At 31.9% G+C, this 26,090-nt stretch overlaps 3 protein-coding genes across 3 annotated transcripts; 1 reads left to right on the forward strand and 2 right to left on the reverse strand.

Moving 5' to 3' along the window:
* Positions 1-218: 218 nt before the first annotated feature.
* Positions 219-2,873, reverse strand: LOC114743308 (ent-kaurenoic acid oxidase 1-like). Its single transcript, XM_028931508.1, has 8 exons — positions 2,615-2,873; positions 2,051-2,528; positions 1,702-1,968; positions 1,513-1,602; positions 1,031-1,109; positions 821-927; positions 614-735; positions 219-517 (listed from the first exon to the last, which is right to left on the reverse strand). Exons 1-8 carry the CDS (start codon positions 2,842-2,844, stop codon positions 418-420), a joined length of 1,473 nt encoding a protein of 490 aa, XP_028787341.1. The 5' UTR covers positions 2,845-2,873; the 3' UTR covers positions 219-417.
* Positions 2,874-6,268: 3,395 nt separating this feature from the next.
* On the reverse strand, positions 6,269-11,162 carry LOC114743262 (uncharacterized). Its single transcript, XM_028931465.1, has 5 exons — positions 10,970-11,162; positions 10,826-10,875; positions 10,609-10,714; positions 10,448-10,506; positions 6,269-6,684 (listed from the first exon to the last, which is right to left on the reverse strand). The coding sequence occupies exons 1-5, from the start codon at positions 11,090-11,092 to the stop codon at positions 6,633-6,635; spliced, it is 390 nt and encodes a 129-aa protein (XP_028787298.1). The 5' UTR covers positions 11,093-11,162; the 3' UTR covers positions 6,269-6,632.
* A 4,941-nt stretch (positions 11,163-16,103) lies between these two features.
* LOC114743240 (mechanosensitive ion channel protein 10-like) lies at positions 16,104-23,816 on the forward strand. The gene is made up of 5 exons (XM_028931434.1): positions 16,104-17,432; positions 20,521-20,644; positions 21,273-21,566; positions 21,929-22,131; positions 23,344-23,816. The coding sequence occupies exons 1-5, from the start codon at positions 16,156-16,158 to the stop codon at positions 23,621-23,623; spliced, it is 2,178 nt and encodes a 725-aa protein (XP_028787267.1). The 5' UTR covers positions 16,104-16,155; the 3' UTR covers positions 23,624-23,816.
* Positions 23,817-26,090: the final 2,274 nt, after the last annotated feature.

Raw genomic sequence — 26,090 nt, forward strand, 5'->3', positions numbered from 1 at the left:
CAAATGACCATGTGTCTTACTTTTTAAAATATTAATGTTTAATTATAAATTCACAAAAAAGAACACATGACCACATGTGATTGAAGAAATTGATAAAATAGATATAAAGAACTTAACCAAAGTTTTTTGTCCCCCCCCCCTCAATATAACATCTAAAACGAACATATGGAATTATGGGAAACACGGATACCGATTCCGTATCTCATGTTATTCTCAAGAACATAGATTCCAGAATATTATTATACGTTATGATTTGCAGCGCCCAGGCCACTATATATGCATGAAGTCCCAAAATGGGGTTTTCCACCCAACTTACTCATAAAGAGAAATTACTAACTCGAACGAAAAAAAAAAAAAAAGGACGGAATAAAAAATGCATGCGGATGCTGTCTTCATTTAGAATCCCTCCAGTGTTAATCACACTTTGGGTATCTTATGAATCTTAGCCTTGCAGTTATCAGCAGGTCTTGTATGCGGAAGGTACATCACAGGACTCTTAGGATTCAAACGTTCAAGCCTGCCATACCAAATCAAAACATTAATTAATTACTTATACAATTAATTGCTTCATTAATTAATTATACTCTTCACATATATAGTAGTGCATTCATACCGGTAATTGAGAAGAAAGTGATGAAGAAAAACCGTGATTTCTAGCTTTGCAAGTTCATTTCCTGGACACAATCTACTTCCAGCTCCAAATGGCATAAACTCCGTAGCTTTCGGTATAAAATTCTATAAATACAGAAGCATAAAAGTAAATGGTTGGTTATTATAGGAAATACATATGTTAATGTTAACAATTAGACATTTAACTCACATCCCATCTAGAAGGATTGAATTCCAACGGATTTGGATATATCTTTTGATCAAAATGAATTGCCCTGAACCAAACAAGAGCTTTCCATCCTTTGGGAACAAGATAGCCTATATGATTCAAAAACAATAATTAATTAAAGTACCATAAGAAAAAAGTTTACTTTTTGTTTCAAAGAAGGTACTAGAATTTGTTACGATTGGAATCACTAACCATTGATATTCACATCTGATTTTGCCACTCGAAATACCATAGATGAGAATGTAACCAAACGCATGGTTTCATCAATCACCTATAGAAGCAATGCAAGAAAGAGAAAGTACAATATATTAGAAGATAATATAGCAAATGATGATGTGATGAATCTAAGATTTACAAAACATAGTACTACCTCCGATCCTAATTATAAGACCTAGTTGACTAATTTGAGAAAATTAAGGAAGTAAGTTAAGTTAATTATTTGTAATAAATAAGTATTGTCATTCCTAAAATATCGTTACTAATTAAGTGTATTGGCTAGAATTATTATTATTAGAAGGACTATCTTGAAAAAAAATGCATAAATATAAGAGACAAAATGGATTGGGGTCTTATAATTAGGACCAAACTAAAAGTCAAACGGGGTCTTATATTAAGGACCGGAGGTAGTATATCATATGCGTTTATGTTGGTGTATCTGTGTAAATGGTCAATACCTTAGAAAGGTATTCCATTTGGCGAATTTCCTTGAGTGTCAACCCAGTTTGTGTTGGAGGCCTTCTTTTGATGATTTCTTCCTGTTCATCCTGCTCAAATAATCAACTATATTAGTAAAACAAGAAATTTGTAGAATAAATTAGGAGTCAACTGCAACTCTATCTTAAACTATGGCAAATTCATAGTACCTTAGCCTTCTGAAAAATTTCTGGATGTTGCAGTAGGTAAACTGTGGCCCACATTGTAGTATGACCTGAAGATTCATGACCAGCATTCAAATACATTAACATAATGTCAATGATTTGTTCATCATCTAATTTCTTTCCATTTTCATCTTTCGCATCCATTAGACCATCGATCATGTCTCTGGATTTTCTATAATAAACATTTTCCTTCCTTTCTTTTCTTCGTTGATCAACAACACTTTGAAATACGGCCACTAGTTTTTTCCTAGCCTGGAAGATAAAACAGAATCATACATAACTTGAAGCAAATATTATGGAAGGAAATTTATAGAGTGGAAATTTGTAGACTTACCTTGAGGGCTTCGTGATATGCAAATCCAGGAAGATTGATTTTCATAGCTCTAACACCAAGATTTAGGGTTGTGTACTCTTTTTCCAGGTTATGCATAACATTGTCTCCCTCTGAGCCTAAGAAAATATGCATGATGATACGAAATGTGAATCTTCGTAACTCAGTGAGAAACTCAATCTCTCCCGTCTTGCTCCATTTCTCCAATGAAGATATAGCAATGTCTTCAATTTTTGTCAAGTAAAAAGACAAGGCATCCATGCCATTGATGGAAGCAGAAGTCAAACGCCTTAGACGCTTGTGTTCTTCATAAGGAATTGAAATGAATGATTTCTTTCCCATGAGGTCCACTGTGGAGGCTGGCCAACCAGGCTCAAATTTATCATCATCCATTAAAACTCTCTTGCTTGCTTCTGGTGTTGTCACTATCACACTTGGCTTCCCAAACAGCAACACCTTGTATATTCCATTTGTTCCGTATCTGCATTATCAAAATATTCCATTAAAAACAAACAAATCCTAATTTTTTAAAAAGGGTAGAGAGAGAGAAAGTTTATATATACTGACTTGGAGTAAATGGAGGCCATGAAGGACTCAGGATAACCAGACTTGAAGGCAAGGAGAAAAGACCACATATTGCCAATGAAGGGCAATCCCAAGTCTCCTAAAGGTAGAGAGTATTGCTTCTCACCTAAAGGACGCTCATAAAGCCACCAATTCACATTTCTGAGAAGCCATCTCAGTATCATAAGACCACAAAAAATTGGTATGACAGCCAACAAGGAACCCACTTCCATGGCTAACCTAACTAAGGGTTGAAAATGACCACTAATACTAGAAGAGTTACTGGTGGGTCTCTCTTTTTGTGAGTCCCCTCTATTTATAATGGTCTCATCGAAACAATTGGTTTCTTGTTTTGTTAAGTTATAATCTTTATTTGTTACCATACGTGTTAGGCCGTTTAAACCTTTGGTGTAAAAAGTGCAATTAATACATATAAAGGAATAAATTAATATTGCTCTACTAAAAATGATATTATTCAAAATGAATTTCTTTATAAATGACAATCGGATTGAACAATTGAATAAGTGTTTAACACACGCGCGCGCACACACACACATTCATTCTTAATTGAAAGAAACTGTTAGTATTTTTCATGTGAAAAATTAAATACTAATACATATGACGGACAGATGAAAAAATCGAATAATTTGGAAATAATTAATGCTTCGATATATTGTTATTTTTTTCCCCAACCTTCAAATGTATTGTTATTGTCCTTGTTGTCGTCGTTATGAAAATGCTTAAATTTTTAATTGCTTTATTATTAGAGTTAATTAATATTAAAAAGAATATTATAAATAAATTTAAACCATAAATTAGAATATCATAAAATGTAACGGAATGGAAATAAATTTGAAGGATGCAAAGTCGAGGACACCCGAATTGTATTTTCTGGTAAAATGTGAATGCATCGCATCAAGCATGCGGTTCATGTACTTATATAATGCATTAATAGTCTAAAAGGCAAACACATGTTTCCGGTCAAAAAAAAAAAAAAAGGCAAACACATGTTACCGAAAAATAATAAAATAAAAGGTGAATGCATGTTTACTGGCTCAGCCACTCAAAAGTGGTTCATGTATATATTCTGATTATTAAATAGAATAATATTGTAAATGCTTGTTTTATTGGTTCATCTAATGAATTAGAATGGTTCATGCACGTATTGTTCAAGGGATTCATCTAATGAGTAAAAGGATCAATGCACTTTTTTAAGTTCAATGAACATATCATCATTGCTGGCAAAAGAAAAAAAAAAAGAACAATCATTATTAAGAAAATAAAAATGACAGTTATTTTTACTAAATAATTTATGGAGTCATTATTGAAATTCTTATTCTATATTTAAGTTACGGTTATAAAATTTTTCAAATAAAAAAGACTTATTTGATGATTATTTGAAAAGTCATGAAATGCCAAAAGCCTCTTGGCCTGGTGGAACCCTACACCCCCTCAAAAGAGGGAAGTCGCAAGTTCTACTGCAGAGGGGGTAACCTGTGACGAGGGTGGCTTCTCTCTGCTATGGGGAGGCTTGTGTGTGAGTAATTTGTCCCTATTTAACAATTACTTTAAATAAATTTCAAATTTTAGTAGGTTTATTGTTTACAATAACTATGAACTGAAATTATTTATTTATACTATATATAATTATTTTCTATTAATTATCTTTATCAATTTTATTTTTAATATCCATCTCAATACACACTATGTCGCTGGTCAAAAAAAAAGCACACTATGTCCTTGAATAATAACAAGCGAATAATATAAAAGTATTACCTCTTGTCCTAATTATAAGAATTAGTTGACTAATTTAAAGATTAAAAAAATAAGTTAAGTTAGTTATTTATAATAAATATGTGTTATCTTTCTTAAAATATCCTTGCTAATCAAGTGTATTTGCTTGAACTATCATTTTTTTTTTTTTTTGCCAACATTGAACTATCATTGTTAGAAGAATTACCTTGAAAAAAAAATATAAATATAAGAGACAAAGTGAATTGGGGTCTCATATTTAGGACTAAAATAAAAATCAAATAAGGTCTTATATTAAGAACCAGAAGCAGTATTATATTGTGGAATTCAACAATCCTACACATTATAAATAAACATTATGTAATTTAAAAGATGTCAATCAACTTCAACTCTCACACAACTGTAAAAAACTATTATCATATAAATTCTGAGTTCTAAACGAAATTTTATTTTAAAAAAATTCTTAAATTTTTTTGCCAGCATAAAAAAATCTTAAATACAAAGTAGAACATCACAGAAATACAATTATCTCTTTTAACCCCCCCCCAAGAGGGTTATTAGCATCTAACTTTATTTACAAGCACTGGGGGGGGGGGGAGGCTGTAAAGGCATTACCTTTTCTCTAAGTTTAATAATTCTGGAAAATAAAAAAAATGAACTCACTCTATGTTTGACCTATATTAATTAAGATGATCTTACTCTCAGTTAAACAGTTTAAATGGTTTATATTAAGATGGTCTTACTCCCAGAACCGTTATATAAATATATTTACTTATTTATACATATATTTGATAATAAGAACCGTTTTATATTATCCATATTGCTGTCCGAAAATTATTTTAAATGGCCATTGAGTATGCATGTCAAAGTTGCGGTACAAAATATGGAGTTAAGGTGCAAAATTGCTCTAAAAGTTTTCGCTTATGAGTAATGGGTATATGAAAACTTTTTTTCGTATAAATTTATCCTGAAAATTTAAAATCATAATAATGTTACCCCCTACTCTATCAAAAATGTTTTAATGTTAATTTTTTAATGGCATGGGACAACATTATATTGGTATAATTTTAAATCTCCAAAAAAATTTGCACTAAAAAAGATTCCCACATGTCTAGCACTCTTGAGTGAATTTTCAGAACAAATGTAATAACCCCAAAAAAAATTTAATGAATTACAAGCGCAGGCAAATACATGCTTTTTTAAGTTTCTATTGATTGGGAAAATATACCTGGACTTATTTATACAAAGGACTTTATTCGTAATTTTTCCCTTAACACCATTAAATAACGATCTCCCACGCTTAATGAGTCAACCTCTTGCATTATTGGTTCATGATCTGCTAACCAAACTACATCACCTTATCCTCCATGTTAAGTTAACAACAACATTGTTTGCTCACAAGAGAAAAGTATGGGAAAGTTTGCCATCTTTGCTTATTGATACAGAATTCTTGGCTTGCTGTGGCCTATTCAATAGTGTACTTCTAGCGTAGGGGAAGCAAAAGTAAGTTTGATCACTATTTTTTTAAAAAAAAACTAGGAAGAACAATTCAGGAATTTCATCTTTCAAAACATTCCTCCACTCACATTTTAATTGACAATTTCAATTTTTAGTATCAAGAAAAACAAAAACAAAATGTATTCAATCTAGTGCAAACCCTTTTGCTTATTATATTATAATATTATTGCATGATTAATACTAAAGCTTCAACTTGAAAATGAGTGTAAAAGAATATCCCTGCAAATTCTCACAGGTAAGTCCTTGTGCTCATCATATTATAATATTAGTGCGATTACCCTCGGCAGAATTATACAGATTTATCCTAATGAAGCCATTAATTCCCAAGAGCCACAAATAGGTGACAATTCTTATGAATAATAGGGAGAAAACATTTGTTGCATTTGATTCACAAATGATGCAGTATAATATAGTCCTGCACCCCTCTCCTGCTTTTCAGCTCCAATTTGGTTATAATGACATTGAAGAAAGTGTATGTAAAGAATGCATCAATGACATACAACAATAGCTCTAGTTTGGCAAGAGATGACTAAAGATAATCCAAGTCAGATCCAACTAAATATATTTATCTAATCCAACTAATGAAATTAGGGGAAGAAGATTTTTATGACATATGAAAGATAAAGTGCCAAGTAAAATGTAACAAATTTACAGGACAAGACTATAACCTGATGTAGAGTAGAGAAACGAAAAAAGCACTTTCTGCATGCATGCGCGTCTCTTCTTCCTTAATACATAATTTTTGCCCAAATCACTGACCAAAAGCACCCCTGACACCCTCAAGGCTCTCACCCAAGGACATTCTGCAAGGAAACAAAATAAAAATAATTGAGCCATATAACTCTATTTTATACACCGTATGTAAACAAGAAACAAACAACAGCTTCCAAAAGAAAAGTTTAGGCTCATAAAGATGACCATCCCCCAATGCAACATTTTGAAGGAAGCAACCCTAGAACTTTGTTGTCAAGTCATGATAAGAGTTCAGCACATAAGCAGGCAATATGGAGAGTTGAGGGTAAAGAAGCCTGTTAGAACTATAATTCATAATACATTTAGGATCACCTATATAATGCATACATATTTCACACAATTTAGCCTCTTTACTACTCCAACAGGTGTAGATCTGTTCAGAGAAGCCAAATTGGAGTCCAGATATAAAAAATTTTATTTATATTTTATTTTAAAATAAATAAAAGAATAAAAACAGTCTATTAACTTCCATCAGACATATAATCTATCTAAAAAAATAGAAAAATGGCAATGTGGACGATCCATATCTGCTCCAAGAAGGGCAATAGATAAGTCAAATTGCTGATACAAGTGAGAATTAGAATTCACAAGATTCTTGTGAAAGGTTGCTTGTCGTATTGTCAAATGAAAGTCAAAAGAACTCTACCCAAAACAAAAGATCAACTGGGTCAAAAATGAAAAAGATACTTCTTGCCTTGGCCAAAGAAAATGAATTAAGTACTTGTCCTAACTGAGAGAATAAACAATTTAATATTTCTTGCTTTGATGGAAGGGTCACTGTGACTCCACATCCAATTCAACCAAAGTGAATACTTTACATCACAGGGTAAGTGATATCTAAACAGAAATTTTCAACTAGAGGCAGTAATCAACAATGAATGGACCACCAAATAAAAGAATTATATTTTGGTGAAACCAAATTTTGATGCTCTGAAGATGTCCTCTATTAATTAACTCTTGCAAAGATTTTTGCATCGTTATAGCACTCAAGTTTGACTTTGTTCCACGTTCAACTTTCAGAAGTTGTAAAAGGATCCCACACGGTCTTTTGAGGAAAAAATATTCCACTCAATTTATTATTTCTTGCTTTGATGGAAGGATCATTGTGATTCCACATCCAATTCAACCGACGTGAATACTTTACATCACAGGGTAAGTGATATTTAAACAGAATTTTTCAACTAGAGGCAATAATCAACAATGAATGGACCACTAAATATAACAACAAGCCTTATCCCACTAAGTGGGGTCGGCTACATGAATCACACTACACCATCATGCTCTGTCAACAACCAGTCCTTAGATATGTTCTGATCAGGAGGTCTCGTTGAATGGACCACTAAATAGATGAATTATATTTTGGTGAAACCAAATTTTGATGCTCTGAAGCTGTCCTCAGTATTAACTAACTCTCGCAAAGATTTTTGCATCATTATAGCACTCAAGTTTGACTTTGGTCCAAGTTCAACTTTCAGAAGTTGTAGAAGGATCCCACAGAGTCTTTTGAGGAAAAAATTATTCCATGATGTTGAAAACGAAATTAAACTTTCATGAAATGAAGTGATATAAAAGACCCCTGAAACAGCCCACCGATGGCAAGGTTATATTTGGAGGACTAAAATTATCTTTTATTATATCTCCGTCAACTGCCTAAAACCATGCATAGTCCTTTCATACTGACAAGCAATAAATAAATATAACCTGCTGACAGCCTTCCCCAACTTATAACAGAAACATAGGCAAGTAATAAATAAATAAATAAATAAAGCTCCTTTGAATAAGAATGATTCATCAACTTGAAATTAGACAACAAACCACCTAGCATTGCTGTGACCACATCAGTAAGTGACTGAAATCTAGTGCCTAGTCATCTGAAAGTTCAACAAAGTTATGCATTCCATCTCAAAAGGAAGTCAAACTGACTTTTGGGAGGAAACCAAACATGCTCTGGTCAAGTGCAAAAGGAAAAAAGAAACCAGCAGAAGCCTAGCTCACAAATCAAAGAGGACAAAAAAGAAAAGAAAAGAAAAACAGTTAAACGAACCTGGCTACACACACTCACACTATTATACCCCTCCATCTGAAAATTTTCAAGATAGAAGTAGTTCCATACAAAACTCAATGTATATAATGTCCAAACTTAGCTACGCACTGCCACTAATGCTGTCACACCCCATATTCAATTATGATTCACTATGTCACATTTCAGGAAAACATCAATTATTCCTACCTTGACAATATCTATTTGCATGATGGTTTCCAATGTTCATGTGTTCTTACTGCATGATCAAATTCTTACTCAGTGATGCATTCCTCGGCTTCCAGGTGTCTGCATTCACTCCCGATCCTAAGTCCAGCCACCATGCCACCAACTAACTCTATCAACTAAGTCGTTGTATTTTATAAAATCTGATAACCAAAGGATGATTCCTGGTTCTCATTCTCTCCACAGATGCTTTTGTTTTGTTAGTTAGAATATGATAACCAGTCCACTTCCTTTATATCTCCAATCACATATTCACATTCACCAGAAGTGCTGCAGTTTAAAGTAATTGGCACCATGATGGAAGCCCCAAAGTTGTACTGATAGGCCATCACCATATCGCTAGAATGATTAAATTGTTCAAATTCATTGTAGGCCTCCATTCATCCGAAACCAACAAGGGATCCTCAAACCAACCAACGTCTGAGATAAAGGAATTCAAACGTTAAAGCCATAAAATCTCTCATCCTTTCCAATAACATTTGTCTGGTCTGTCAATCAATTCACATGCAACTTGAGTTATGGTTTCTGTGAACTGGAATTTTCTTATGAGCAAGTAGGTAGCCCAAGAAGCATTTCTTCCAAAGCATCCTACTGCCTTACGATACTTGAATTAAATTCCGAAACAGGATCTCTCCTTGATTGCTCAACAAAGGGAAGATGTTAAGGAAACTTTTAAATCCAAAGAACTATATAAGACCATCCTATTTCTTGAGTATTTATACGCCAAAGTGTTAGAAATAAAGCCCTCGATTCTCTCCTACCTATTAGTCTTGATTATAGGCATATGTCAACAGTTCTTTTCCTTTCTTATCTTCCCGATTATCTTCCCTGACTCTAGCTCATTAATGTTAATTGTAATCACCGGCTTATTCTCCTCTATATGGGATAACCGGCTGCCTATATATTGCAATGATTCTTCATCAATAAGACATATGAGTGTGAAATATTCACCGAAACACAAACACAAAGCTAGACTCGTCCAAAGAGTATAGAGTGAAAACACTAACAAGAAAGAAATAACGAAAAAACTAAACAAACCAAATTCATACTTTCCTTGCTAAGAATACGGGAGTGGAGAACACAAGAATCTCTCGCAAGGTATCTCACTTTTTCTCAATAGCCAAGGTCCTTTCCGTGGGAGCTAAGCAGCTAATAGTTAGGTGCATGCGTACAAGGAACAATAACATCAAGCAGGTTTCATCCACATTATACCCCAAACTCCAATAATGATTGTACTAACACTTTATACTAACAAATGTTTAGTACAACAAGAGCAGAAATGGCTATGTCAACGTGATTCAATACATCTTTCCTTGAAAGTCAAAATAGCTTTATAATGATGAAAACAGAACTAGACAAAAGAGTAAATATATATAGAACTATAACAAAATCTCGATTGAAGTCCATGCATTACACGACTTGAACACTTGTATAAACTCTAGCGGTAATGTATGAACTCTTAATAAAAATTAAAATAATCAGGGTACTCTTTCGCTTCACAGGTCAAAATTCTGAGCATCAAATTGCACCTAATTTGTCCAACTTACTTGTGCATGCAGTATTTGAACTCTTGGCTCCGAGTTAAATCCTTCTCTCCTTCTTCAAGCTACAAGAAAAATCCAGTCTAATGAGTATTACTCAGTTGTACGAAGAAGAAAACATTAGAAATTCGATTCTAGCATAAAGAATTTCACAAAGCATGCCTCACCGGATCACTCTCATAGATCAGCTCATAGCAAGCCGGAGAAAGGCATCGTAAAGCACAATTCTCCCTTGATGTCATCGAAGATTTGCATTGCCAACCCCACAGACCACTACTCCCAACAAATTACACAGCAACTTGTATCAAAAATTGCATTTAATGGGTACCAAATTCTTTCAACTAAAACACAAATAATAATCAACTAACAGGAAAGGAGGAGCACCTGTCAATATCAGCGTAGCACTGAAGCTTCTTCTGCCTAGTTTCAGCGTCCTGCAAAACAACGGCATGAAAACTCAGCTTCAACCAATTAAGTGTCAATTCGACCAAGATTGAGAGGGAAATTAGGGAAAGAATGTAGACACACAGTGATTGCACGACGAGACTTGGCGAGTACTTGAGATGAACAAAAGAAAATGGATAATGTAAGGAGGAGAATTAGAAAAGCAAGAGGAGAGTTTCGCGGTGAAGATCTTGGCTTGGTAATCATTGTGGCCGAGTGCGTAACGATTAGAACCCCGTCATAGGAATTTCTGCCGGCGAGCGTGACTTCAATAGTTCAATGCTTCAATTAGCAGTTCGTAATTTCGTAATTCCGTCCCGAGGCAATTAAATTAGGGAGAATGATAATGATGTTCTGGAAAACAGATAATTATTAGTAAGTCCTAATTATCAGAAAATAGTTATCATTTATTATTTTAAAATTTATTATTACAGTCTGCTATGTTTGTTATTAAAACTTTTAGTAATTATGTTTATCAATTAGGATTTTATAACAATTCTGCCTTTTAAATTGGCATCCGTATAAAAATCTTATTTGATCATGGCAATTCTTTTGTCAACCCATGTCATAGGCCATTCAATTAAATCCCTTGTGAATTGTGATCATTTGTTTTTTTTTTCGTTATAAAGTATCCTTCCACCTAAATAATAAGAGACTAATTTCTCAGAGTATTACCAAACACCGTAACGGAGATTTTTCCCAACCATATTTTTTTTAGTACACACTGCCTCTAGAATCGAAATCATTTATTAATATTGAGGGGAATGAATTAGCACAATTAAAAAAGGAAGAATGACATATACTTTTCTAGTCTTATTTATAATGCAGAGAAAAAACATTTTTATCCTATCTATAGGTTACTTTATTAAATTTTTACAATAAACATAATATATTATCTTTTATTTATTATAGTGTAAATAATTATCTTTTTTAAAAGTGTATATATTAAGTAGAGATAAAATTGAAAATTTACTATATTTTAATAGAGAATTATATAGTTTAAAGTTTTTATTAGTTTGTGTGGAAAAATGTTAGAAATATCTTATAAATAAAATCAAAAGAGTAACTATTGAAATTTTCAATTGATACAGTTAGATGTAGCAAATTAGCACAATTAAAAAAAGATGGGAGCACGCATATAAATACCGTTGAAATATTCAATTAATATCAATGGGGTTAGGTGTCGTGAAAAGGTCCTCTTAAAAAAAAAAAAAAAAAAACTCATATTAAGCATCTGACAACGATTGAAATAGGATGCACTTCGTAAAAATAAAAAGAAATATTCAATTTATACAACTGCTCCCACTGCCACCAATTACCGGAGCAGCCTATGTGCCATCAGTTAAATCTCTGGAGACCTCATCCCCTGGCCTGGAGGTCATTTCATGGGGCCATTTTGTTATATGCATATTTTTATAGCATGAACTTGTCATTGCTTGCTTAAAAACTTGAAAGTAACGTACTCACTCAAAAATTCGACAATAAATAAACAACCAGATTGATAATAAAATAAAATCTTGGGTCTCAAACATTATTCGATTGATCGAAGATAGAAAAAGATTGATCAAGTTCTATTGAGTCTGAGTTATAGTGATCATTTATTAAAAAATGACTATGATTATTGAATAATTGAACAACCTAGAGTAATTTACTTACTATGTTTAGTTTTTTTTCCGTAAGTACTGATATCCTTTTATTGTAAACAATCATGTTCAACATACTGTCATATACTAAATATAAGCAGCTCTCTTAATAAAAAATTAAATATTAATTTGTCATATTATGAGAAATTATTTTTTTTTACTAGATTCAATTCGTGTTGGTCTTACACTTAGTGGACATTCATAAGAAGTTATCTAAATTTTTCTTCTTACGCTCAATAAACATAATAAGTCAAATCACCAGTAGTGAGAAGCACAGTGAATTTAAAACAGATTCTAGCCTCTTTTCTAGAGTCTATTATTGAGTCCATCCAAACTACGCCGAAAAGAAGTCCAAAACACGTTACACCGCCCCAAAAACACACAGAAAAGCCTGGCCATTGATTCTCTACTACTCCTAAGTTACGTCCTTTTACCACTTATTCATTTCTGGTTTTTTATCTCGTTTTTAGCGGGGGAGAAAACTGTGATGAATCTGCCCAAAAAACTACACAGACAAGCCTGGTGTTCCTTCACACCAGTCTTTGTGTTGATGCTTTAAATAAAAGATAGTTCGCTGATAGGAGTTGAATCTAATAGAAAGGTTTGGTTCTCTCGTAACGTAGTGAATTAAGATTTAAATTTCTATTAAAAAAAGTGTTCTCATTTAATGTCTCATATCTTGAGTATGTTTGTTTTCAGTAGAACAATACCTATATCTAACAAAATAATATATATAGTTGGGATAGTGTTTGGAATATATTTGAGCTTTTAAGGCATGTTTTTTTATAAATACAAGTATTCTTTTATCAGAGACAATTATATTTAAAATATTATTAGATACTAAATATGAGCAACAATCAACACGTGCTTTTTAGCTTTCATCAATGTCATGATAGTTCATATTTTTCACAGAAATTTTATGGCTCCGCGTGCTAGCAAGTCATTGCATGCTTTGTTTATGCCAATACTCCTTTTTGTTTTTTTTTTTTTTTAAATGAAAAGTTACCATAATTATTAGTACTAATTAAACCATAGTAGTAGTGGCATCGATAAGTACCAAGCGCATTTTATTTTTAAATTATTTTATTGTGAGCACTAAGCCACTAACACTGAGTACTAGATTATTCTAAATAATTAATTAATGGCAATAAATCTGGACAGCACTTAAACCCTAAAGATGATGGGTTTTTACTTTTTATACTTCTGATAACATTTTTTTATTAATGACAAAAAAGATTAACATATTCTCTTGGATCTTTCTATTCTCCTTTATCAAATGGACATTTAGTTTAAAAGCATAAAAAATCATTATTATATGGTTTTGTTTGACCGAATGAATTTTCGAAATTGCTTCTCCATCCAAATTTTGTTGATTATTAATTCTTGAAATTAATAAAATGCTGTTTCGCCATTGACCATAAAAAAATGCTTTTAAATGTTTCTGTTTTGACAATGTCGGCATTAAACATATTTTTTGAGTGGTGGATGTCCAAGTAAACATAAATAAATTACATTGATGGCATTATTTAATTAAGAAAAATTCAAACTAAGTATATAATTAAATTCAATCAGAAAAAAGTATTGAAAGTACAAAAGTTTGAGCACTGAATTAGCTTTTCCTTTCTAGGACAATACATAAATTTTAAATTGAATAACAAGAATATCAAAAGCTTTATTGAAAATAAACAAATATTTTTATTATCTATATAATTGAAAAAGAATCCAAACGGGCATTACCTGTAATTTGTGTTTGCCAGCTTAAAATTTCATTGAGTTTTATTTTGATAAAAATTTAATAAATTGAAAGAAAAATTTATAATGTTATAATATAGGGATATGTGATTTCTCTTCTTTGGAAAAAAATCAGGTGCTTTTTCTTTAATTTTTTTCAACTTATGTTTTTTTGAATAAAATTCAGCATATGTTGTTTACGTACAATGAGAGATGAGTCTCCTCCGAAAGCAAGCTTATGATTTTGTTTCTAATTTCTTAGCATAAAAACAGGCGAACACTCTACATAAAAACAAATTCTAACATTAGGTAATGGATAAGGTTTAAAAATCACTTTAATGAAAGAATGGGTAAGATTTAAGTTTTCTTTCTTTTTTAATAAAAGCATCCTATAGAAAAACATTAGCACAATTTAGTAATTAAATGGAAAAGGGATTGGAATGAGAAAGTATTTTTAGAAATAAAATTTCTCATTTTTTATAAAAGAAAGCATTTATATTTTCTATGTTCAAACCCATCCTAAATGTTAAATAGTCAAATTTGGATAGTTAATATTTTAATATTTTAAAATTCTATTTTTTTAATTATTAATATTTTTAACAATTTATAGTTATTTTTTAATTCTGTATTATGTACTTCCTCTTGCCCACATATAAATGACTTCTACCTAATTCATGGAAACATAAAATGATAGTTAACTCATTAAATTTGTTTGAATTTTTTTAAAAAAAAATTCAACTTTGTTCATACTTTTCTTTGCAAGAAAATATACCACATTGTTTAATTAGACCATCCAATAATGCCTTGGTTCTACCCCACTTCAACTTTTAGTAGTTATCCGGTTCTAAATCTCAGAATTAATAAAAGGTCTATATTAATTGGAAATATAAGAATTCAATTAATTTTGTTTCTCAAATTTATAATACTTTCCTTTAAAATATCTCTATTAATTATACATATTAAGAAATTTTTTCATTATTAAGGGAGCACTATCTAATGTAACAATTAAAATTGGGGTATTATAAAAAAGCTAATACACATTTATTATAAATAACTAGTTTAATTAACTCTTATATTTAATACAAAATAAAATTTTTAATGAGGGCAAATTAATTAGATGCGGCCGGCCTACCCCACAAAGAGCGGCAAAGTTTCTCCCCAAATAAACCTGCCATTATTTTAATGAAACACCATCATTACATGTCATTTATGTTATGAACCTTGGCCTTAAAGTAATACAATACTCAAGTTTTGTCAAAGATACATTAAAAGGTACAGAGAAAAAGCCTCATCGAAATAGAAACGCCATCGTTATCACATCGTTTCGATTTTGAAGTCTTGCTCTAATTATTCAAATTTACCGAAGATAATTATAAAAACAAATGAAAAATAAAAACCTCTAATTGCTCCTCTAGCTAGTTTTATATATAAGTTATTTCTAACAAATTTCGTACAAGCAAAAAAAAAAAACATTAAATTTTCTTAACTTTACATTAAAATTCAATAACGTCTAACTATATCCATATTTAATATACATTATATTGTATAAAAAAAAGTCAACACAATAATAAATAAAAAATAAAATTATACTTTCAAAAGTTTCTCTCTCTATCTTTCTACGGTATGAATAGCAGCATCATAGGAGTATGTCGTAAACAAAACTCATATTACCTCCGCTCCTAATTATAAAACCTCATTTATATAGTTTACAAACGAAATCTTATAATTACAAGCAGTGGTTGTATAATCTTGTTTTGTCACTTAGCATGGAAGGCCCTCCATGATTATTGCTTTCCTCATTTCCTTAACAGGCAAAGAAGCCTTATCATTTCATTTCACATATCTCACACACAGAACTATCTATCACTTTCTCTCTTGAGCTCAAAGACTCCATTCATGGAGTTCCACAAACTCGAAACCCCCAAAACTAACAGTGACCACGTCGTCATCAACATGGATCAACACCAAAACCCTAAACAAGATCATTCTCCTCATCAAGAACCCCCCACTACCAATAATACTACTCTCTCTCATCAACCCTATTATCCCAGAAACAGAACACTAAAACGCCTTAATTTTTCCAAACCAAAGTCGCGTTTTGAGGAGACCAACTACCCCATCTCAACCCCAAAACCAGCGTCGTACAATCCCATCCCTGAATCAGATGATCACCAGCCGCCCTTACCAGAAAACCCTACCACCTACTTATCCTCCACCGAAGACGACGACGACTACTGGTTCGAAAACGGAGACGAGTACGACTGGGACGACGCCGACGAAGCAACCGGGAAGTGCAGAAAGAAGAGGAAGCGGAAGATCAACAAGAGGGCTTTACTGGAATGGACTTTGTTCCTCATCATCATGACTTGCCTGGTATGTTCTCTCACTATTAAATCTCTCAAACACAAGATTCAGTGGGGCTTAGAAATCTGGAAATGGTGCTTGTTAGTGATGGTAATCTTCTGTGGCCGTCTCGTCTCCGGATGGGTAGTTCGTATCCTCGTCTTCCTCATCGAACGTAACTTCATGTTGAGGGAGAAAGTACTCTACTTCGTATACGGTCTTCGAAAGAGTTTTCAGAACTGCGTTTGGCTAGCCCTAGTTTTGATCGCATGGATGATTATGTTTCACGACGCTCATAAGAAAAACAAAGTCCTCAAGAAGTTCTTCAGGGCTCTCATCGCCATCCTCGTCGGAGCAACCATATGGTTATTAAAAATAGTTCTCGTTAAGGTTCTAGCGTCGTCGTTCCACGTCGCGGCGTTCTTTGACAGAATGAAAGAGAGTGTTTTCCATCACTACGTGTTGGACGCACTTTCAGGGCCGCCGTTGGACGAGGAGGACAGAGACCTGCCGCGCCGGCACTTGCAGGCGTCGAAGTCGATGCCGGCGAGGCTGAGGTACGAGAAGTCTCAGCCGTTGAAGTCGAGGTCCAGGAAAGGGGATGGGTCGAGAAGGATCGACATAGAGAAGCTGAAGAGGCTGAGCATGGATGGGAGAGCGACGGCGTGGAGCGTGAAGAGGTTGGTGAGCTACGTGATGTCGTCGGGACTGTCGACGATTTCGAGGACGGTGGACGATTTCGCCGACGCCGAGTCGGAGATTAATAGCGAGTGGGAGGCTCGGACTTGTGCTCAGAGGATATTCAAGAATGTTGCAAAGGATGGAGCCAAGTATGTTTCTTTCTTCTGCCATTAATTTGCTCCAACTGTTTTATTATTATTTTTATAATTATCATCATTATTTTCGATATTAGTATTCAACCTACATTATAAATCCTATCAAAAAGGTTGCTGAACTACTTAACTAATTGAGAAAACCTAAAAATCAAAAGCTTCTCATTGAAAATTTTATTAGCCAGAAGGTGTCTGATAATTTTTATACATAGAAAGTATTGATATTTTGTAAATTTTGTACATGGGTAGTTTAATATACATACATCAGTGCTTTAATTTAGGTTATCTTCACCAATAAAATTTTTAATAAGGACTTTCTTTTAATTTTTTTAACTAAGTTGGGTATATAAAAAAATTAAATAAATTAATCAATTGCAAGAAACATGACATAATATCCCTAAAATGTTCATACAACATTATACTACCTCTTATTCTTGATACCAGATTCACTATATAATGCAATTTGTATTATAGAGGTACTATTATATATATTTTATAAGTTAGATAAATTAGTTTGAAGAGAAAATGAAAAATATAATATAAAGATAAAGTTAATTAAGATATTATATTTAGAATTAAATCTAACCTTTCAACTAGCTTTTATACTAGACACCAGAGGAGTATTCTGGTCATGAGGTAGGTAATAAACAAAATTATTAAAATATATAATATGTATTTATTAATAGTAATTGGGTTAATTCAATGAACATATACTTGATTTTCTTTAAATAAAGTTGAAAGTTTCAACCTTAGCTAAAAAAAAGTTAAGAATTACCCTTAACTAAAATAATAGTGCTCATTAAATCTTATTCAACAGCACATAGGTATGAATAAGTAAAATATTAAATTCACATGAGTGATGGTTGTTATGACACTATGGAAGTCTCTTTCATAATATTTGGGATGACATTATGGGCGTTTCCCACTTTCTTCCCGTCTCTTGTTGTCTACTTTAATTCAACTTTTTTGCTGTCATAGTGTCATCTGTAGTTTACGTCTCCCAAAGTAGGCATGGCACTTATCTCTTCCTCACTTTTGTTTCTAAAAGAAAATAATAATAATAATAATTGACACCCACTGGCTATTTTTAATATTTTAGTGAGGCCTGAGGCCCATTTTAGGTGGGAATTGTGTCCTTCCAAAGTGTCAATTGGTCGGAGTTTATTTGGGAAAGATTAAGGTTGGTGTTTGGTAAAAGAGAAATAAAAAAAAGAAAAAAAAATTTAATGAGCTCTATTTAAAATATTAAAGAAAGTGGGTTTTAAAATTTTAATGAAAAGAAAAGGTAATATCAAAAAGTAATCAAAATTAATTAAAAATTTTTAATCCACTTCTTTAATTTTTTTTAAATCGAGCTCATTAAAAAAAATTTTATCTTCATTTTCTTCCATTTCTTCTATACCAAATGAATCCTAGAGGTTTTAGTTAAGGAAAAAAACAATGTGTTAACATAATCTTTAGTTCTTAAAATTCAACCTCTCTTGATTTTAGTTTCTAAATTTTGAAACCAATGTTTTTTTTTTGAAATTTCAAATCTACGTAGCTCACAAGAACTAATGTTTATAGACAGAATAAATTTTAAGGACGAAAAAAAATAATGGTTTCATATTTCAAGAACCAAAATTAAAATAAGATCAAATTTTAATAATAAAAATTGTACCAACTCAAAATAATAAATGGATGAAAATACTCTTACTATAACAACAGTACGTAGGTCAGTTGTCAATCTTAAAAGTTTAATTATAAATTTCAATAGTTCAGTTATGAATAACATAAGCTTAGTTGTAAAATTAGAAAATCAATTGATCGAGTTCTCTTCAATGATTGAATTAGAGATGCTTATTTTACTCCAGTAAAATTTTTTTACATTGGATAAAATAAAATTTTTACACCAACTCTGCAACTGAGATGAAAACAACCATTATAGAAAAGTGAAACTTTTATACATTAGTTACTAAATATAGAAAACATTTTCGTATCAGTTGAAAAAAAAATCGGTGTAAAATAACATTATTATTTATTTCCCACCTGTCATGAACAGATTCATAACTCTTTGCTGTTATAAAATACTATCGAAATATATGTAACAAAAATTTGCCTCCATATATAGGGTTAGATTTTTTTTTAAAAAAGGAAAATTAAGAAGTTTGACTTCAAAACTTTAATTTCAACGTCTCCAGGAGTTTGGGCGTGGGAAGCCAGTTATTAAGATTAGAGAACGCTTTTTTTTTTTTTTTTTGCATTCAGAGAAGTTGCCCTCAAATCATGAAAATGTTAATAAAATAAATTAATTTTGGATTCTTTTCTAGTTTATAGTCCAAATGCATGCTAATCAAAGCAATTTAGGAAGCTACACTATTCATGAATAGTACGGTGATTTTAGGCTTCATTCAAAGATCAAAGTCAAATAACTGACTCATTTTTTTTTCTCTGGGCTGGGCTGATCTTTTAACCCTATATTAGGTATATTAGGTACCAGGGGAACGGCAGGATAGAAAATTTTAATGAACTCGATTTAAAAAATTAAAGAAGCGAGACTAAAAGGTTTTAATTAATTTTTATTAATCTTTATGATCTTATAACTTCTCTCTATTAAAATTTCAAAACTCTACTTTCCCAATTTTTTAAATTGATGAGCTCATTAAGATTTTTCCTCTCCGATCCCCTCCCTTCCATTGACCCTAGCTATTAAGTTCTTGATCAGCCAAATTCTGAGTTTTGGAGGCACCAAAATAAGCACTATATAGACTTAATCAGATTTTATTTCTAACTAAAAATCAAGCCCATGTTTTGCGTGGATGTATACTAAAGGTATAAATCCCGTTATTCATGACTTCATCAATTGTGCAACTTTCAATTGTCTTATATATAAATACAATATAAAAAATGACCATGTAACTCTATGAAATCTTGACAAATGAGAATGTTCATAGTCAGAAATGATGTCGCTTACCTAGAATTGTATTTCTCAATACTCATTTCTACCTTTAATCTTATAATGAAGTATCAGAGGATGTATGTATGCATGTTCGTATATATGTATGTATGATCAATTCGTTTGGATTGTACTAATTAAGTTTTTCAGGCACATAGAGGAAGAAGATTTACTGAGATTCTTGAAGAGAGACGAAGTGTACATGATATTTCCTTTATTTGGAGGAGCACTTGAAACTGGAAAAATTACCAAGTCCTCATTTCGAAATTGGGTGGTATGCCTTATAATCAATAATTAGCTTCTTTAATTTATTAACTAAAGCATTCCTGTGGTAATATTATATTCACTAATTAATCCCTGTTTGAACTTTATTATATTTGAAATTAAACAGGAGGAACTCTCCCATACATACGTATATGCATACATATATTTTTTTCATTCAAAAAAAACTCAAACTTAATTATTGCACATGCATATCATAGATGTTGGTTCCCCCATTAATTGCAGACGCATATAGTTTATATATGTTACTTATATATATTTAACTCGAGGATTAATTTGGCAATTTAAATATATCCAATAATCATATGGGAAGCTAAGATCTGTAAGTATAGTATCCTTTCTAATTCTAAATATGAGCTAAATAATTAATCTGTAAATATTCAAAAAATCAGTTAAGTTAGTTATTTTTATAAAAAAAAATATTGATTTTCTTAAAATACCTCATAATCATTTATATTGAAACTACTCAATCGACGGAAATATCATTAATATGTGCAATAAATAGGAAGAATTTGAGGTTTTGTTACATTTGAAATTACAACAAACTCCTTAATTAGTTCCTGCATCTAGGATCGGATATAGAGGATAATTTCTTGAAACATCATCCATATATATTGCAGGTATATGCGTACGTTGAGAGAAAAGCATTGGCACATTCATTAAACGATACGAAAACAGCAGTTCGACAACTACACAAATTGGCGAGTGCGATTGTAATAGTGATCATAACTGTGATGTCTCTGTTGGTGATGGGTTTGGCCACAACCAAAGTCATCTTTGTCGTCACTTCTCAACTGTTGCTCGTAGGTTTTGTGTTCCAAAATATGTGCAAAACTGTCTTTGAATCCATCATCTTCGTCTTCATCATGCACCCTTTCGACGTCGGAGACCGTTGTGTCATTGATAACATTCAGGTATACATACCTACTTAATTTACTACTACCTCTAGTTGACCATTAAATAATTTGGAGAGATTAAAAAAACTAAATAAATTATTAAATCATAATAAATTTCGATGTTATAATATATGATCTATCTGAAATACTTATATATATTACTAAATTATATATTATTTATAAGCCATGCAAACTAGTTTGGAAAAAATGATAAACATCTTTCTTGATCTTCAAATTAATCAACTGAGTCATATATTAATGAGCGGAGATAGTATACTTGACCTTCTTTTAATTTGCTTTTCCTATATAATTGAAAATGTCATTTTGTTTTTTTTTTAAATTATGAAGACATAATGTTGAGTTTTTGTGTGGTTGTGCAGATGATTGTAGAAGAGATGAATATATTGACGACAGTGTTCTTAAGATATGACGGCGAGAAAATATATTATCCGAATTCAGTTCTTCTGACGAAACCAATAAGCAATTTCAGAAGAAGCCCAGATATGGCTGACGCTGTGGAATTCACTATTGATGCCTCTACCTCTATGGACAATATCACTGCCCTCAAGAAGGCCTTTCAAGCGTAAGTATATGAAATTAATTGGATATATTCTTTAATTTTTTTTTTTTAGCTTCAGCTTAGGCACTTGGATTTAAAGTTCTATACACTATTTTGAGTTCCATATCACGAGGATCACCAGTGAAATGTGGCTTTTAAAGGGCTCTTTGTTATGAGTTTCATATTGGATAGCCTCACAAGAGAAGTGAGGCTTCATAAGTTCAAGTAGTTTTTTGATGTAACAAGCTAGTCTTTTGAGATGGTTTTTCCTATCTAAACTCGTGTATGTAACATTAGTTCTTTTATTGAGAGGCTGGTGTTCATGAAAAGGGTTACCCACAAAAGGCCTTAATAACCAACAATCGTGCAATGGATCTGCTGGTAACATTTGCTTCTAAGTAGGACGCACTGTTATGAGTTTCACCTCTGAGAGCCTTACTAATGCATTGTTGAGTCCCACACCTAGGAGCCTCCCATCTAATAGGGCTAATCTTTTTAGATGGGTTATCCCTTGACATTGTGCTTGTAAAACTTTTTCTAACTGACTAAGCTAGTTATTTGAAATTCGGGTTATCTCTTTAAACTTGTATGTAACATGCCTCCTACCCAATAGGGCCATTGTTTTCATATGAGTTCTCCCTTTGTAAAGGGCTATTTGTTATGAGTTTCATGTTGGATAGCCTCACAAGAGAAGTGAGGCTTCATAAGTTCAAGTAGTTTTTTGATGTAATAAGCTAGTCTTTTGAGATGGCCCTTTGAACTCGTGTACGTAACATTAGTTCTTTTATTAAGATGCTGGTGTTCATGAAAAAGGCTACCCACAAAAGATCTTAATAATCGACAATAGTGCAATGGATCTGCTGGTCATATTTAATTTGCTTCTGAGTAGGGAGCATGCTAATGCATTGTTGAGTCCCATACCTAGGAGCCTCCCATCTAATAAGGCTAGTCTTTTTAGATGAGCTATCCCTTGACATTGTCGTCGTAAAACCTTTTCTAATTTACTAAGCTACTCATTTGGAATTGGATTATCTCTTTAAACTTGTGTGTGTTCCAAACACGCCTCCCACCTAATAGGGCCATTCTTTTTATATGGGTTCTCTCTTTGTACTTATACTAGTAACACTCTTTGACTCGGTTCAATAGGCAAGTCATTTGGGATTGTTTTATATTTTTAAACTTGTGTTCCTAACACACACTCTCAAATTAAAGAGGATAAAATTTATGTGAATGCAGGTACATTGAGAGCAAACCAAAGTACTGGAATCCAAAACACGTAGTAATAGTGAAAGAGATAGAGAACATGGACAAGTTGAAGATGGCACTCTGCGTCCAACACACCATTAATCATCAAAACTTCGGCGAGCGTACTGCCCGGCGATCGGAGCTTTTGCTGGAGATGAAGAAGATCTTTGAGAGCCTTGGAATTAAGTATCGTCTTCTTCCTCAAGAAGTACATCTCACGCAGGTTAACTTTGGCAACCGTAATGGAGCCTTCCCACTATCATCTTCATAATTAAAAGATGTTTCTGAATTACTATTATATATGTGTATATAGGAAGGGAATTAATTAACAATGATACCAATTATATGGCTTTGGAATTCCAACACAGGTTTTGTTATATATTATAACACTTTGGTGCAATAGCTGTATTTCAATGTGAAAGGCCGTCGATACAAAAGAGTTCTTTTTTGTTTTTGTATTAAAATATCAGAGAGAGTATCATACAATTCATAATTTATTTATAAATTATTGGAGAGATGGATGGATATATGGCTGTATTTTCATAGGAGGACAGGACAATACAAGTAGGTCTAAAACTAATGACTGCCATAATTATTGTGAATTAGTCTTTCCATATTAAAGTTGTTTTTGACCGGAGTATTAAAGTTGTTTGAAGTTTGGTGGCATTAGGTTCTGTGTTTTCCAGGCTGTAACCAAAGTCAAAAGTATCCTAAGGATATAGTAACTTCAGTGCTTAAAATAAAAGTTAGTTGGATTAAACTCTAAATATAAAATCTTAGTTTATTTTGTCTCTTATTTTTCTCAAAATATCCCTATTGATTATAGGAGAAATCCTACCAAGGGGTATTCCAATGCACATGATTATAAATAGAAAAATTTAGAGAGTCTAACACACATTTGTTTTGATAAATAACCGATCTAACTAATTTTATTAATTTTTTTAAGTTAGTTATCTAACTCTTCTATTAATATCCAGAGTTGCTATATAGTAGTAATACCTATTCACAAGAACTACATGACTAGAAACTAGTTAAAGGCATGTACAATTTGCAGGTTTTAATAATTATTCAATTTAATTAAAAAATAGAAAATGGAGAAAAACTCAATCCTGTATAAACAAACTTATCTGATTTCCTGAATATTGTTTTTTTCTTTTTTTGTCATCAAGAGGAGAGATCTGGAAAACTCCTTATTGAAAAGATTTAAAGGTTTTGCCAAAGTCAAATATTGCAATATTACTAGACTCCTCATTTAAAAGCCTCTTTCTTTTTTACATTAGCATCCATAAACTGCGTGTCAATCAATGTTTTAAAAGTCAACCCAACATCAAACCGCAGAGACTAAACGTTTGAAATTTTAGGTCCAATCGGTTGGATCAGTGATTCAATCGATGACATAATAATTAAATAAAAATTTAATAAAAAATACGTATATACATATATATATATATATATAAGAGATAAATTCATAATGAATTTAGTTATCAGCATAATAGCATCATAGTGTATATAATTTTCAATAAAATCACGCCATATGACTCCAAGTTGATTAGAAATATATTGGGCTTTTTGATAGGGTTAATCTTTTATTTTTATTTTTTCAGGCTTTTATTAAATTTTTCAGCATTTTTCGTTATGCCCATAAAACTGTCCAATTTTTTAAAAACCGTTTTGATTCTCTGTTTGATTTTGAATTCTAGTTCTATCCAGCTCAATTTTTTCAGTCCAAATTAAGTCGTTATTGAATTCGATCAATGGTTCAATTGCTCCAACCGCGTACTCCGATCTAGTTCTTTAATTATTAGTGCCGATGATCATATAACCTATCTGGCATGAATCTCTTCAAAATAAGAGATTGTGAGTTGGATCTCACATATCACCTCATACTATTATTTTATTTTTGGGATAAATGAGAGTATCCTTAAATCATTTTAAATTTGGGGCTAATCTTAGATTGGGAGCGTTAAGATTAAAACCCTCCCAATAAGTATACTTTTCAAAATTCATATTTATATTTTACTTCTTACATATGACCTTATACTATTATTTTATTTCTGGAATAAATGAGAGTATCTTTAAATCATTTTAAACTTGAGGCTAATCTTTGTTAGATTGAGAGCGTTAAGATTAAAACCCTCCTAATAAGTATACTTTTCTCATATTTATATTTTACTTCTTACGAAAGTAAGACCGTTTACCATCTCAACCAAGAATTTGTTACTACCTCATACTATTATTATTTGTTCTGCTTTTTTTTTTAAAAAAAGCACTACTACTTTCTTTTGTTTTTTTTTAATAGATGCAATTTCTTTAACATGAAAAAGATGATTTTTTTTCTCTTTTTTTAACTAGATTATTGTGCAAATTTATTCTGAAAGTTTATACTCAAAAGTGCTGGGCACTCAAAAGTTTTTTTGGATGCAAATTTATCCCAAAAATTTTAAACCACAATAATTTTACTTCTTCTTGTTAAAAAATTAACCCTGACTGTTAAATAGTACTCCTCCGGTCCTTAATATAGGACCCAATTTTTGAGTTGGTTTTTGGTCCTAAATATAAGATCCATTTATCATATTTATCAATTTTCTCTAAATTACCCCTACAGATACTCCCTCAACCATAATCAAATAGAAGAGGGAGAGGAGGTATTAAAAAAGATGGTGTTTTAGGAAAAATGTGTCACTTTTCTTATAATTAACTAACTTACCTAATTTCTTTAATTTAATCAATTAATTAAA

The sequence above is a fragment of the Neltuma alba genome, unplaced genomic scaffold (genome assembly GCF_004799145.2).
Source record: "Neltuma alba isolate B1F8T4 unplaced genomic scaffold, ASM479914v2 tig00003988_pilon, whole genome shotgun sequence".
Taxonomy (NCBI): Eukaryota; Viridiplantae; Streptophyta; class Magnoliopsida; order Fabales; family Fabaceae; genus Neltuma; species Neltuma alba.

Excerpts from the sequence above, each read along its gene's own strand:
- LOC114743308 (XM_028931508.1), bottom strand. The coding sequence starts at position 2,844 with ATGGAAGTGGGTTCCTTGTTGGCTGTCATACCAATTTTTTGTGGTCTT. Across the intron at positions 1,969-2,050 it reads CATATCACGAAGCCCTCAAG|GCTAGGAAAAAACTAGTGGC; the intron begins GTAAGTCTACAA and ends TTTATCTTCCAG. Across the intron at positions 736-820 it reads TCAATCCTTCTAGATGGGAT|AATTTTATACCGAAAGCTAC; the intron begins GTGAGTTAAATG and ends CTGTATTTATAG.
- LOC114743262 (XM_028931465.1), bottom strand. The coding sequence starts at position 11,092 with ATGATTACCAAGCCAAGATCTTCACCGCGAAACTCTCCTCTTGCTTTT. Across the intron at positions 10,876-10,969 it reads AGTCTCGTCGTGCAATCACT|GACGCTGAAACTAGGCAGAA; the intron begins GTGTGTCTACAT and ends GTTGTTTTGCAG. Across the intron at positions 10,715-10,825 it reads TGCTACGCTGATATTGACAG|TGGTCTGTGGGGTTGGCAAT; the intron begins GTGCTCCTCCTT and ends TGTTGGGAGTAG.
- LOC114743240 (XM_028931434.1), top strand. The coding sequence starts at position 16,156 with ATGGAGTTCCACAAACTCGAAACCCCCAAAACTAACAGTGACCACGTC. Across the intron at positions 20,645-21,272 it reads CCTCATTTCGAAATTGGGTG|GTATATGCGTACGTTGAGAG; the intron begins GTATGCCTTATA and ends TATATATTGCAG. Across the intron at positions 21,567-21,928 it reads GTGTCATTGATAACATTCAG|ATGATTGTAGAAGAGATGAA; the intron begins GTATACATACCT and ends GTGGTTGTGCAG.